Source organism: Parasteatoda tepidariorum, chromosome 2 (assembly GCF_043381705.1).
Source record: "Parasteatoda tepidariorum isolate YZ-2023 chromosome 2, CAS_Ptep_4.0, whole genome shotgun sequence".
Lineage (NCBI taxonomy): Eukaryota > Metazoa > Arthropoda > Arachnida > Araneae > Theridiidae > Parasteatoda > Parasteatoda tepidariorum.
In genome coordinates this window covers 19,222,264-19,237,105 of record NC_092205.1, presented here as the reverse complement: position 1 = coordinate 19,237,105, position 14,842 = coordinate 19,222,264, and the positions used below count along the sequence as shown (strand labels likewise).

Below are 14,842 nucleotides of genomic sequence, written 5' to 3'. Positions count from 1 at the left end.
ACAAAATATTTTAAAGTACATAATTAATTCTTTTATGTATGAAGGTGAGCCACATCAAGCTGCTCAAAAATTTTTAAATCAAATTCCAAATATTGACATTACTACACACACACATATATTTAAATATTATAAATATATATCCCATAAAATAAAAAATCTCACTAATAAAAGCACTTCGGCATCACTGGCAACATCAGCTTTTATTGACATTTACTTGTAGTAATACACTTATGGTAATAAATACTTTAACTCAAACTTGGGTACTTTGAAGTAAAAAATCTACATAGTCTTCAAGTTGTTGAGAGTAATTTTTTATTTTCATAGAAATAAAATTTAATCATAAAGTAATTATTTTGGTTAAGGTTTTTCTGAGAGGTACCTCTTTTATGAAAATTTAGACATAATTTGGGAAAAATTAAAATTTATATTAAAAAAAATCAACACGAAAATATGGGTTTATCGTTTTTATAAGGGATACAAAAATAAAATTTTAAGAAAAAATATATTTTGTGAAACTACCGTTTTTCCTAAAGTTGAAATTGTGAAACTACCATTTTTCCTAAAGCTGAAATTGTGAAACTACCGTTTTTCCTAAAGCTGAAATTGTGAAACTACCGTCTTTCCTAAAATTGAATTTGTAAAGGTACCGTTAAACAGTAGTAGACAGAGTACCGTGGACAGAGCTCTGATGACTGTAGAATTCTTAAACACTGTGTTATGGAGTCACATACTACTATCATACCAATTCTTCCAAACTTGAATTTATCAGAGCAATAGCATATATATAAAACACAACACTCAAACTATGGCTTGAGAGATGAGTGAGGAAGTAAGACAGCACGAAATGTATCATCAGAATGAGTTTTCTATCTTAGTCTAAGATAGAGATGGAAATAATTTTAATACTTTTACCTGCCATGATAAAATGTACTTAACCCTTATAAGATGGCTTGTGTGATTTAATGGCTATGAGACAGGTTTTAAGTCATCATTAAAATTCAATACACGAAGAAGTTAGACAAATCCACGTTCATCTCTTAAGAAATAGATAAAAGTAAAGTAAAAATTACTTCTTACAAATTCACTAGTTCCGGTGAAAAATGTGGTTAACACATTGTAAAACTAATTAATGTGTTGTTAGTGTTAAGAACGAAGGAGTTAAAGAATTAGAATACAATGCATTCGGCATGGGCGCCTTTTTTATACGTAGTAAAAGGTTATTTTGAAAGATAAGTTGATCGCTACAGGCGGTTTTTACTAGCAAATATCCAGGTAATTGCTTTAATATATAGATATATGGACCGAACCATTTTGTATAATCTGCAATAATTGTAATAAAATATTAATCAACAGATCACTTAGCAAGTAATAGAATTTAAAAATTGAACTATTTCCGGAAATTTTGATACATTACTCAACAAAACAAGTATTGAACATAGAGAAATTTTATCGACCTATTACTCAGCGTGAACACACGTCCACGTGTATGTTATAAAATTAAGTAAGGGAAAATTAATTGATTAATATTTGAAAAGAATTAATACTCACACGTGCCAACTTGTTTTTATCCATGATCTAAGTATTCTTCAGATTATAATTACAGCAGAAATTAGTCAAAACGACTTTCTACTTTCCAATCAGTAAAATTTACACAACGATATGCACGCCACAGAGAATCACAAGTGTTCATAATACGCTTTAATCACACTTAGAGGATATTGAAAGAGAATAGTAAAATATTCAAGTCAAAAAATAACTGCATATACGTGGCGCTGCAGTAGACGTGAGGTCAAACTCAAATTAATCAATTGACGTTAAGCCTGGACTTGGCCTCTGTATAAAAATTTCTATGAATAAATTATTTTAATTCATATTTAATTTTTATGTTTTAAAATTTTTATTTAAAAAAAACTACTTTCTAATGGATGGCTGATCGTGTAAAGCTAAGGGTGGTGGCGCTAGTGGTAAAATTGCTCTTTCAAGACTTCCGGGTTACTACTTCCGATATATTTTTACGCCGCAGATTGAAAAAACGCGCCATCATATTATTGACTTTTGCAGTATTTCACATGTACCAAGTTCTTTCTTTCAGCCCTTAAACTTCAGCATTATCATATTAATATTATAATCATTAGAATATTTTCTAATTAGGCGAACTTAAAAAGATATTTTTAGAGATATTTTTGGCGACATTTTATTCAAATGTAGCCAAATAAGGGATAAAATACAAAACATGGCAAACCTTAAGAATTATTCACTATGAGATATTACTTTCCAAAATTTTTTTTGGCCTTACGATCTCTGAGAAGCAATACATTTCTGAAAGCTCTTATGAATGGTACAATTATGTTTAGATTTAAACCCAAATTACCATAACAAAACTGCATAGAATATTAGGCTTGTTCACACATCGCCTCGTAGTCATAACATAAGCGGAGGGATACACCGGAAATTCTCTAAATTTCTTCCGGTTTGAGGACGCTTGTTATTGTTTACATTAGATCACCCATCCATAGTGACTGAGTAATCATACGTAAAAAAACGTACATTTAAAATTTAATTTCACAAGTTCAAATTCTTCAGATTTCATATATCCAAATTTTATATTTTGCTATTTGAAATTACTTTAAAGTTTTGAAAAAAAGAAAAAAAACCCAGCTTGTTTAAAAACGGAAGTTAAAAAGAGAAATTGCTGAAAATTTAAATTGTTTGCAAAGTTTCAGAAGTAATAGCACGGTTTTATAGCTGTGTAGACAGAACTTTTTCATAATACTTTAATAATTGCAATAATAACTTTAATAATACTTTTCATGATTGCTTTAAGCTATTGTTTCTCAACGGGGGCGATACCGCCTTCCTGGGGGCGGTTAGAGTATGCCGAGGGGCAGTGGACTTGTTTTGGGTGGTATGTGTTTTGGGCGGTATGGGGGCGTTGGGTATGTTTTGGGCAGTAGGGGGGCGATGAGCATGTTTTGTTATTCAAATTTAACTTTATAACTCCCAAATAAAATTATTAAATTAAGATTTATACAGTAAATAAAATTAATATTATGGAAAAAAGATTAAATTAATATAATAAACTAAGATTATCTGATACACCATTTGTACCACCAATAAAACGAACTTATGCGGCACCTATCCTCCGATCCGAAATAGCGCAGCGTAGCACAGGAGTTAGTAGTTTTTTCTCTGACTCATTCAAGCCATTTAGTGAAAATTGAAGTGCATGCGCTTTTAGTATGAATGATCGATTTGACCCGATTTTCTTATGATGGTATTCGTTCGCTTCAATTAAGTTTTTCCCCAGTTTCGATTCGATTTTATTCTTTATTTGGCCAGGTACGTGGGTGAATTAGTTCTTTATCGTTAATCGTTTATTAATTTGAAGAAATAGTTGATTTTCTTTCATCGTTGTATTTTGCTGCCACCAACAATGTCGGTTAAATAAGTGTCGTGAATACAGTGTCACGTACTTGAAGTTTGGATTTGCTCAGTCGCTGTCAAACTCTCAACTACCCATATGTTTATTTTATAACAAAATTATCTAATGTGGTAATGGAAACTTTTCATTACTAGGAGCATTTGCAAAAAATTCATCCTGAGAAACAAAAGAAAGATTTATCATTTTTCCGAGCATCAAAGTCAAGTTTCTGAAGGCACCTATACGGTCTCAGGCTTACTAGCAACCTCATCACGAAAATGTGACGAAGGTTTAATTGCCTCTTATAATACATAAAAATTAATTCCTAAATTTGGGAAGGCTCATATCATCAGCCAAGAGTTCATGCTCCCGGCTGACGAGGAAGTTTTAGAAAGTTTTACACCATCCAGCCGCATCGAATTTAATCAAAAATATCCAATTAAGCAACGATACAGTGCCGTGACGAAATGATGAGATAGCTGAAGAGGTTGAAGTTACCGTATGCAAACTTTTGATATCCAACGAATTTTCCTTTCAAGTTGATGAATCAACCTTGCCAAGTAATGTAGGCTTTACAGTTGGCGTATATCCGGTTTGTGAAGGAAAGAAAAATTGTTGAGGAGATGCTTTTTGCTTTATTGTAGATACCAAAGGTGAATCTATTTTCAATGCTGTCAAATATTATTTTAAAGAGCAAAACATTCCTTTATGAATATATTGTCTGCTGTCACTGACGAAACTCCTGCAATAGTGGATTGACAGGGTAGGTGTATAGCCGTTTTGAAGAGGGAGTTATCAGATATTTCAGCTGTTCATTGTTTGATTCGCATACAGCATTTAGTAGGAAAAAATAGAAGCGACAGTTGGCATAAGCCTTAGCAATGTGTTATACCTGCTGTGAACAAAATTAACAGTAATGCTCTCAAAGATTGATTATTCAAACAGCTATGTAAGAAAAACGATGAAGAATATCACTTGCTCCTACACACCAAGATTCACTGGCTTTCCAAAGGTGCATGGCTCAATAGGTTTTGGAATCTTTTCCTTGGAATCTTCGTTCTTGAAATCCTCGAAGAAAGAGCTGTAACTCTGTTATTTGCAAAATTCAGTGGCTTCAATTTACAACTTTAAGTGAACGAGCTCAATTCGATCCCTACAAAATCAGCTATTTCAACCTTTCTAAGAAAATTCATTTTGTGGAGGCAGAATTTTGGTTGGAATGAGTTCAGCCTATTTCCAATTTCCAATCTCATCATATCTTAAAAAGAAAGACGAAACTACCTCTGATGATGCACAAGAATATTGTCAACACCTTGACTCTTTGCACGTGGACTTTTCTGACTATTTCAATGATGTTTTGTCCCTGGAAGTCCCTCAATGGGTTATGAACCCTTTGAGAATATTGAAACAATAGAGGTTCAGATTCAGGAGGAATTGGTTGAACTTATGAAGCTTTGAAATGGTGATCGTCTCACAAAAGTTTGATTTCCCTTGAAGCCAAACTTTTGTGAGACGATAAACGTCAGTCGTCTCTACCCTGGACTGTGGAATATCGCCAAAATTTTTTTAATCGGTCTTCCTTTGTCCACCTTTTCGAACCTAGATTCAGTGCTATCTAGTCACAAAAAAGAAAAATCGACTCGAGAGCGTGCTACGAAGGGACTTGCGTCTTCACCTCACTAAAAATATTGAACCGAACGTTATACTGATATAGTTACTTGATTGTTTCATTGATACTACTTTTTAATGTGAAAAAATTATTTTTTGTGTTTTTTTTAATTATTTAATTAAGCACAAATGACTATTTTTGTTGTATTTTTTTTTTAAATTTCCGTTATCGTATTTATTTTGGTTATGACAAATACTATGCTTTAAGCGATTTATGAATAGAATAAAGATCCAAACAACCATAAAAAGGAAGGAAAAAAACCCAACCAATTGGTGTTATCTCAGCTGAAACTTTCCCTAAATCAATCAAATCAAGCATCATGTAACCATACTGCCATCTCTCCTCTAAAGTGTGTAATTTGCTAGCAAGATAAAATTTTTGAAGAAAAAAAAAGCTACTCTTCTGAGACAAAAATTTTAAATTATGTCAGACTTTCACTTCAAGTCAAGTCAAGTATTACTGGACAGTGTCATTGAAAATATCGATAAAAGACTACTCAAAATCAGGGCTAAAGAGAGAAGGCTGTTCTCTCGTTAGCCCTGACTCAAAATAAGCATTGATTGCATCGCCAAAAAAGAGAAACATTGCATAAACTGATATAAAACCTACCCAAACACACACACATACGAAAAAGAATACATTTCTATATTTAGAATTATACAGCAATAATCCATTTTCACTCTAGTTTATATATTGTGTAGGTTTAAATTTTATTTTTCACCTTTCTGACTGAACTTTATAATTTTTAATCTACAAGGTTTATTTAAAATGACACCGGCATTACGGGGATCATCCTCCCATCAAAGTATATTTTCTTTTACATGTTTTCTCCCTATACCATCACATTTGTGTGAATGGACGATTATTGTAAGGTATTATTGTTTGTTATTGAATTTTGTCTTATGATACAAAATGAAGTTTGTGGAAAACCCCTTATTTACAGCTTTCTTTTAAAAAGAACAAAAACTACTCAGAAAATTTCTAGTAACTTTTAATTTTTTTTAAGATACTCAAATCAGATTTTTTTTTCATTAGTTGCCAATTACGATTCACTGTAAAGTTATATATTTTTTTAAAAATATTTTTTCCGCGCATACGCTATATAAAATAATTAAGTGCTCATATTTTGCGCAGTTTTTAACGATTTTTTTTAAAATTTTAAAAAATAGTTTTGTAATTAATTTTAAATTGTTTCAAAAATATGTTTACTTTCATTGAATATTTTTAAAGTTAAAGCAAAGATAACGTAAAACAAAAACAAAACAAATTTTTATTTTATTTATAAAAATATCTATATCTCAATAAATATTTTAATTTTACACGCAATTATTGCAAATAAAAACCAATGTAATCAATACAAGTTACTAAGTTCACTGCTTGATTTTCTGGCATAGAGTGTTTTAAAATATTTATTTTCTTTTATTTCTAGTCGTTCTCTCAAACCTATAACAGCTCTATTAACCTTATTAATAATCATTTGAACTAGACATTCCTAAAGTTACAAAATAATTCTCTAAGTCTTTCTTAAGAGTAAACTGAAAGTGTCTTTTCCATTATTGCAGGGTAGTATAAGTAAAGTTCGATAGCAAGTAAGACACTCTTTAATGCTTAAAATTTATCTAAATGCAGTGTCTTGTTTGCTATGTCGAAAGAAGTTTTTGAACTGATCATCCGTATTACGACATGATTCAGTTTATCTGTTTTAGATAAAACTTTTATTCAATTCATAATTATAGATATGTATTTTTATCTCTTATGTCAAAAATATTGATATTTGAAAAATGCATGTTTCGTTCAGGATGTTTCACATTTGAATGAAATAAAGATTTACCATAACAAGATATGGATCGGACATCAATTTGATTCATGTTATTTATGAGGATTGCTCTAAAAGGTAAATCAATAAAGCTTCTTTTACCAATCCGGTTTCATTTAAGAACAATTTTTTTTATTATATATTTTATTGAAATTACCATTAAATTATATTATAGATTCAGGGAAAAGAATTTAAAAAATATTTTCTAAGTATATTAAAAGTGCAAGGTAATTTATAAATGCAAATTAATATAGATAATTGTAATTTTTTAAAAAAAATTCGTTTAACAACTTTAGGTCGTATTTACCTAGCGTTTTAAATCTCTCAAACTTAATACACTTAGAAACTAGATCTTAAAAGATTTCTTGCTATTAACCTTTTAAATTTAATTTTTTTCCGTGTTCTTATCATGCTCGTTTTTTGTTTAAAATTAAATTCAACTTATAATTTCTAATTTCAAATTAATAATGCCATTCTTTTAAGATAACTGATTGCATGAGATTGCATTTGAGGAAAATATAAATTTAGGCAGTTCTTCTATTTAGTTGATATTCAATGTTTGGAGCATAAAATGAAAAATAGAAAATCTTAATAACTTTTGATCTAATGATCATATCTTCACGTTCCAAAACTCAATTTTAAAAGCTCGAGAGGATGACCTTAATTCTAATTAATTTGTGCGTATTCTCAACGCTAATTAATTTGTGCGTATGAAATTTTAAGTGACGAAATCGGACACAAAATCAAACTTTCGCTGAATAAGCATGCATTTTTACATCTTTCAACATACATCTCGTTAGTGGTGGAAGTTTTACCTAACTATATTTAGGTCAAATGCTCATCTTTCGTGATTGCTCTCGTAATCTTGGAATTTAGGTTTAAAATACTGGTTCTATCTAACAATCACGAGATGAGCTCTCTGTGTGGTTAATTTCAGTTAGGTCAAATGCTCCTCTCTCGTCATCTCGTAATTTAGGTTTTAAACACTGGTTTTTATCTAACAATCACGAGATTTGCTATCAGTTTGGTTTCTTTCAGTTAAGTCAAATGCTACTCTCTCGTCATCTCGTAATTTAGATTTAAAATGCTGGTTCTATCTAACAATCACGAGATGAGCTCTCTGTGCGGTTAATTTCAGTTAGGTCAAATGCTCCCCTCTCGTCATCTCGTAATTTAGGTTTTAAACACTGGTTCTATCTAACAATCACGAGATGCGCTATCAGTGTGGTTTCCTTCAGTTAAGTCAAATGCTACACTCTCGTCATCTCGTAATTTAGATTTAAAATGCTGGTTCTACCTAACAATCACGAGATGAGCTCTCTGTGCGGTTAATTACAGTTAGGTCAAATGCTCCTCTCTCGTCATCTCGTAATTTAGGTTTTAAACACTGGTTCTATCTAACAATCACGAGATGGGCTCTCAGTGTGGTTTCTTTCAGTTAAGTCAAATGCTACACTCTCGTCATCTCGTAATTTAGGTTCAAAATGCTGGTTCTACCTAACAATCACGAGATGAGCTCTCTGTGCGGTTACTTTCAGTTAGGTCAAAGGCTGTTCTCTCGTGATTGCCAGATTTTTATTATGGTTTAATTTTGAACACTTGTTTCTGGTAGTGTGTAAAATCCTTTTGATTTTATCTTTTTTTAATAATTTTAATTCTCCAACTAATGTTGCAATAAATAATAAAAATGTCAAGACTGTTAACAGTTTAGTATGTTTTGTAAATAAAAGAAAACAACAACTACAAATAACGTTTTTACATTCTTAAACTTTAAAAAATAAGAATGCAACCTATCAAAAATAAATTTGACCAGTTGAAAAATGAAAGATTTGTTTCACCGAATCGAAATATCATCGCAAGAATTCAGATGACAGCAGGAAGAAAAAAGAAGAGTCGGAAATCGCTTTCCAAAAGAAGCGATTGTTTTGATGTTAAAATAAAAATAGTGTCGTGACAGATATTATGTTTGGACTTATAACAACTTTCAATTTATTATTTTAAAAAAGAATTGAGAAAAATAAGACATATTTGGAATAAAAATAACAGCGATTTTCGAACAAAAGTTTTTTTCGTATGAAGTCTTATGGTTTTACAGTCCTTTTCAATTAATTATACAAAATCAAAACACACAAAATGGTTCTATTTATTTTATATAGTATAGATATCAAAATAAAAAGTGAATTTCTTTTGATATAATAATCGGATTTTCACGTACTGGGACTCAATCTTAATTTTCAACCGTAAATATGCCAATTAATTAGAGCAGACGATATTTTAAATCACGAAAGCAAACATAAAAATGTATTTTCTCTGATTAAACTTACCTTTTTTCTGACGGATTCGGATCTTTTATCCTCAAGATATAGAAATAGCCGTAATTTTGGAAAATAGTATCCCAATATTCAATCAGGTGTGTGTTTGAAAAGATGGATCTTTTAATGTTAATTTTACATTTTGCGTATTTCACCATAATTCTAATATTTTTTAAAGCGAATCGAAATATTTTTTAACACAATTATAAAATTCGATCATCCAAAGATAATTCCCTGAATAGCATAATTTTTAATAATTGTTTGTTATTTTTACTACACTCACACACTTATTATCGACGTTCAGTAAATAAAAAAATAAATGATTCGGTAAATAAATAAAATTTTAATACAAAAGTGAAATTTTTAAAGTTATTTGTCACTTTGTTCTTTGTTGTTATTTTCCATACGTTTTATAACATTACTAATGAAAATTAAAAGTTGATTTACTAGTGTATAGTATTTATTGTAGGTGGCAATAATTTTTTTGTTTAGTAATGATAAACTAACATGCAAAAGCTAACCTAAAAATGTAATAAAATGCTTTTAGGTTTGATTTAATTTTTTTAATCGAAAGCTAAACTTCTTCATTTTATATTTCTCCCCTAGAACACCACTCATGACTGTTATTCAGCTTTTGACAATATGTGTTGGGTTATTTTTTGCCCAGGGAATTCAAGGTAAGATTAACTATTTTTCAGATTATTAAAATTAACCCACTTTTCATATAATTTAAGGAATTTACATTCGTGGTTCTCCATAATTTTAATGTCCCAAAGTGGACTGATCGTCAGACACGGTTCCCAGAAGATAGTCAAGCATCATAGGCAGTGGTCAATGAGCGGATGGGTGACCACTTTGATCGAGCGTGCACGGTACTGGTCCTCGTAACACTGTTTTACCGTAATTGGCGGGTAGGTTGTCGGGCTATGAAAGGGGGTGAGCCATATCAAAGAATATAAATAGAGAGAAGAAGTCCAGCCCTCAGAATACGTGACCAATGCGGGGAACTGCTTGGTTCGGTATGCTATACCAGAAAAACGACTTAGTAGCATACAGTAGACAGGGTTAGTAACATACTCAGATTTAACAGAGCATTATATGCACTAAGATCTAGGGCATGTGTATTAGAAGCAAAGTGACTGTCAGGAGGTACGTCACCTGTGACCTGGTTGTTGGGCAACTCCAAATGTATGGTTGGGTACGCTGCCTCTCGCCAACCATCCTTTATTCTTTCGTTCTTCGCCAAAATGTGTTAGCAGATTTAATCAACATGGATGATATCAATGTCTTCTCAAATGAATATCTTTATTAACAGTAAAGTGTCGTTTACTTAACAGTGTAAAAATGTAGAACAAACCAATAATAAATTAAAAGAGAAAGCTTTTCTTCTTTTCCTCAACCCCAGTAGTGGTTGGGAGGAGGGAGGGGTTGAAACATATTTCAAGATCTTCAGCTGCTTTGCCTCTAAATATAGTTTTTTCCTTTATACACAGGGACCGCACCAAACCTTGGAGAACTGGTTTACATTATGACTACGGAAGCTAGCCTTCTTCCTCTATGTGTATTTTTTGACCATATCCTCTACAGAGGATTAAAATTTCATCCATAGGGATACTACTACCATAATTTTAATGTTTTCAAGTTGCTACCTCAATTGATTTTTTTTAAGAAATTAGAATCGGCAACAAATAAATGTAATGCTTTTAAATATTTATGAAATTTAGTACAACAATTGACTACTCAGCTGAGCTTGACTAACTTTGATTATAAGGTTCGACTTACAATATGGAAAATAATGTGTGTTTTAATAATAACCTTGAAATTAAATTCAATAATTTAAAAAATTTGGATTTATTTGGGTCAATTTATGAAGGTTTATGTGAGATGGGTCAAGTTTAAATTGTTTTGGTGCTTTAGCACTAATTTGTTATTGAAAAAAACTTTATTTGCCTTAAAAGTACTTAAAGATCGACACATATCGGGAGCTTAAAATAAGATGATAATTTTAAAGACCTGCAACACGAGAATGATAAAGTCCAAAACGTGGTTTGTAGAAAGAAATCCCAAGTTCTCAACGAAAGAAATGAAAAAGAAAATAAAGGTGAAAAACAAAGTAAGAAAGAAAAACTGCGGTAACCATGGGGAGGACCAAGAAAGGGTGATTATAGCAGGTTACATTTCCAAGCGGAATGATGGGTTCATGTAGAATTGTTATTATTAACTTCCAAATTATAAAATGAATCTGCTTTCATTAAATAGAAACAGATTCCAGAGAACCAAGCTGAGTTGATGTGTGACAAGAGTGGAAAGAATTTCGGCATTATCAATGAAGGTCCCAGCAATGTGCAGTAATAGAGGATTTATGGTTATACTACGCTAAGTCAGAAACGACTTGACTAAACAAAGCCTAATCCTCTAGTGCGTTATTTTGATAAATAAAGCCTAATTTATGGGAATTTTCATTATTTTTTTTAAATAAAAGGTCCATTAATTGCCTTGAAGATTCCGATTTCATAAATATTTGATTCCACAGCAATCTTTGGAAACATGAACTAATGACCCGGGATCCATACTTGTTGCAAACTCTTGGATTAACCCAAAGGTTCTTGACAGTTCTTTTCATTTCAATGTTTCTAAAACGCTGAGTCCCAAAACTTAAGAAAATTCTGAACTTTACAGGAACAGAATTGGATTACTCTGGAACTACAGATAAAGGTCTCGAAGAATATGACACCAAACTTTCCAACTTCCTGATAGAGATCCTGGAGAATTTCCGGGATCAAATGCCTTTTGGGATTCCGGACATAGGCGTCCCAGCCGTAGATCCTCTCGTCATACCCAACATTGACGAAAAGATCAACGAGAAGGTCGCTCAGCTGGAATTTCGAATGAGGGAACTCAACATCACGGGCATCTCAAAATTTCGTCTCCAGAGTTTGAAAGCGGATTTGGTGAGGGGCTTCGCCAATATAAGTATAACACTGCCAGAAATGGAAGCCGATGGACACTGTTACATGAACGGAAAGGTCCTCAATATATTTCCCATTAACAGTGATGGACCTTTCTTCATACAGGTTAAACAGGTGAGAAAAATAAGCATTCTTAAGAAATAATATCTATGTGCTGAGTGTTGCGTTATCACCGCTCTTAATCACCGCTTTTCAGAATGTTTGTCAAAAATGAAGTTAATAATAAAGTTACACTGTTTAAAATATCATAAAGTTCGTTCTAGTTGGCGGCTTTCAATGAAACTTTGTATACACAAGAGCATGGAGATATATTTTATAACCGTCGTGGAACGGCCGACCCAATTTCGGGTTTACAGCTACCAATGTTAAACTCCACACAGCCTTGTAATTTTGGACCTAATCCAGAAGACAAAGGAACTCCTAGATCAAGTATTGGGAGAAATTCACATTCGTGGAGGACTTTTTGATGAAACTAACCTGCATTTGAGTTACATGGAGAGGAAAACCATTAAAACCTCCTACGGCTAGTCTGATGGCAAGGGGACTCTAACACATTGGGTCGGCTGCTTAACGATGGTTATAAAATAAAATAGAATGATATTTAAAATATATAGTGATATATCGGAAAATATTGAAAATATCGACAAAATGAGGAAATGGATTAATGAGGAAAAGCGAAAAAATCGGAATGAATCAACCTTCATAAACCTTCGGTGGAGAATTTTTTAACCATTTGACACAGTTGGGTCACCGATGTCCCTTTCATATATATATTTTTCTGACGCTTTTTAATAATAAAAGATAGTGATATTTTTTAATGATGAAAAATAGTCTTATAAATACTAAAATGATCTGTTAGTTTGCCGTAACTGTATTTGTACTTAAGTATAAAATTAAAAAAAAGTACTCTGAAAATCATTTTTTCCATTTATATTCAAAAATTTATCAATAATTCATTTGGCAAATTTCAATGATGAATAATGTTTCTCTTAGATCTGAATAACTGAAAAAAAGTGTTAAATTCGAAAAATTATTTGGAAATGAGCTGGGTTTGGAAAATTTTACCTTTAATGCATAAAAAGACATCGGTGTTTCATGATGTATTTCATAACCATAAATTTAAATGCTAAATATGATATTATTATGATATACTAAATATGATATGATATTTTATATGATATTATTTATTTTGACCTAAACTAATACAAATAATGAAAAAAGTATGTAAGATACGTTTAATAAGAATTCTGCGTCGAAAGGTTAAGGAAACTAATCCGCCTTTCGATACCTGGAGATGAAAACAGCAAAAACTTCCCACGGTTAGCCCGAAGGCGAGGAGACTCGAACCCATGATCCTACTGAGGATATTATTCGTCAGCCGATGTGAGCTACGAGCAGAATTCATATCAACCAGCCATTGCTGGGATTTGAACTTCGTCACCTTATTTGGTAGCAAGCCCTCAAATTCCTCGAGTCACCGACGCTTCATAACATCCTATTAATGATGGGATTTTATAAACCATTTCATAAACGTTGTAATATGTTTATCTGCAAGGTCTAAGTAAATCTACTGCGTCTACCGCTGTGCCTCACAAGTTCTGCAACCAAAGTAGTTACATTTATCTAATTTTCAATTAAAAAAACGAACCTTTTTTACCACCGTGATATTTAAATTTCATGAATGTCGGAAGTCTTGCAGAAAGTCAACAATGAAATCTAAATATGGTATTAACGATTGTTTCCATTGCAGGTACAGATTTCAGGTTACGGAGATTTAAATGTAACGATGGGGGAACACACTCGCATCCACATGAACGACTTGAACCTACACTTAACATTCGATTCCCTGAAAATCGAATTTCAGAGCCTTTTGGGTGGCGGAAGATGGACGAAAATGCTTTTGAAACTGGTGTCTGGACTGGGACCGAAGTTGTTCATCCATTTCCACGAAGAGGCAATGACCGAATTGAACAAAGCATTACTCAAACTTATCAATAAGGAATTGGACAAGGGGACACTCTCTGAGCTCTTGGATCTCATACCATCGTAGTTTGTCAAAACTCTGTATGATTAATATTCAAATATCTGTGCAAAACCTGTATCCTTCATGTATAAGTACCTGCATAATAATTAGTTTTAACCTGTGAAAACTAATAATAATAACCTGTAGAACTAACTATTGTATAACTAATTTATATTATGAATAAAAATATCCCAAAACAAAGAGGCTAATTTTTGGTTGACAGACAAAGTTAAAGTTACGCTTTCTCATAGACAGAGAAATAGTGCACTCTCACATAATATTGTGTATTAAATTGAAGATTGATAAGATGTAGGCAAAACATGTTTAACCTGTTTAGGGTTGGCAAATATAGCAAAAACTGTTTCCTCTAGCTTGCACGTTCCGAGAGCAGGGGATTGGCAGTTTTTTGTTGTTTAGCTTAATTTTATTTAAAAATCCATATAAAATCTTTACTGCAATTAAATGAGCTGAAATTCGCAGCTCATTATAATTGATGGTACCTGTATATGAACAATTCTACAAATAAACGCCAATTAGGCGGCCAAAAAAAAGGGGGGGGGCAGGTTCAGATTTATCTGAGCCATTTATTTTAAAATTGGTATTTTAAAATTGTAATTTTGTCGTTTAAAGTA

At 32.0% G+C, this 14,842-nt stretch overlaps 2 protein-coding genes across 2 annotated transcripts in view; both read left to right on the top strand.

Moving 5' to 3' along the window:
- Positions 1-14,842, top strand: part of LOC107439415 (uncharacterized) — a 246,436-nt gene that overhangs the window by 149,928 nt on the left and 81,666 nt on the right. The window lies entirely within an intron of this gene.
- LOC107439416 (uncharacterized) lies at positions 6,841-14,411 on the top strand. Its single transcript, XM_016052008.4, has 4 exons — positions 6,841-6,984; positions 9,825-9,895; positions 11,898-12,301; positions 13,938-14,411. The coding sequence occupies exons 2-4, from the start codon at positions 9,835-9,837 to the stop codon at positions 14,235-14,237; spliced, it is 765 nt and encodes a 254-aa protein (XP_015907494.1). The 5' UTR covers positions 6,841-6,984; positions 9,825-9,834; the 3' UTR covers positions 14,238-14,411.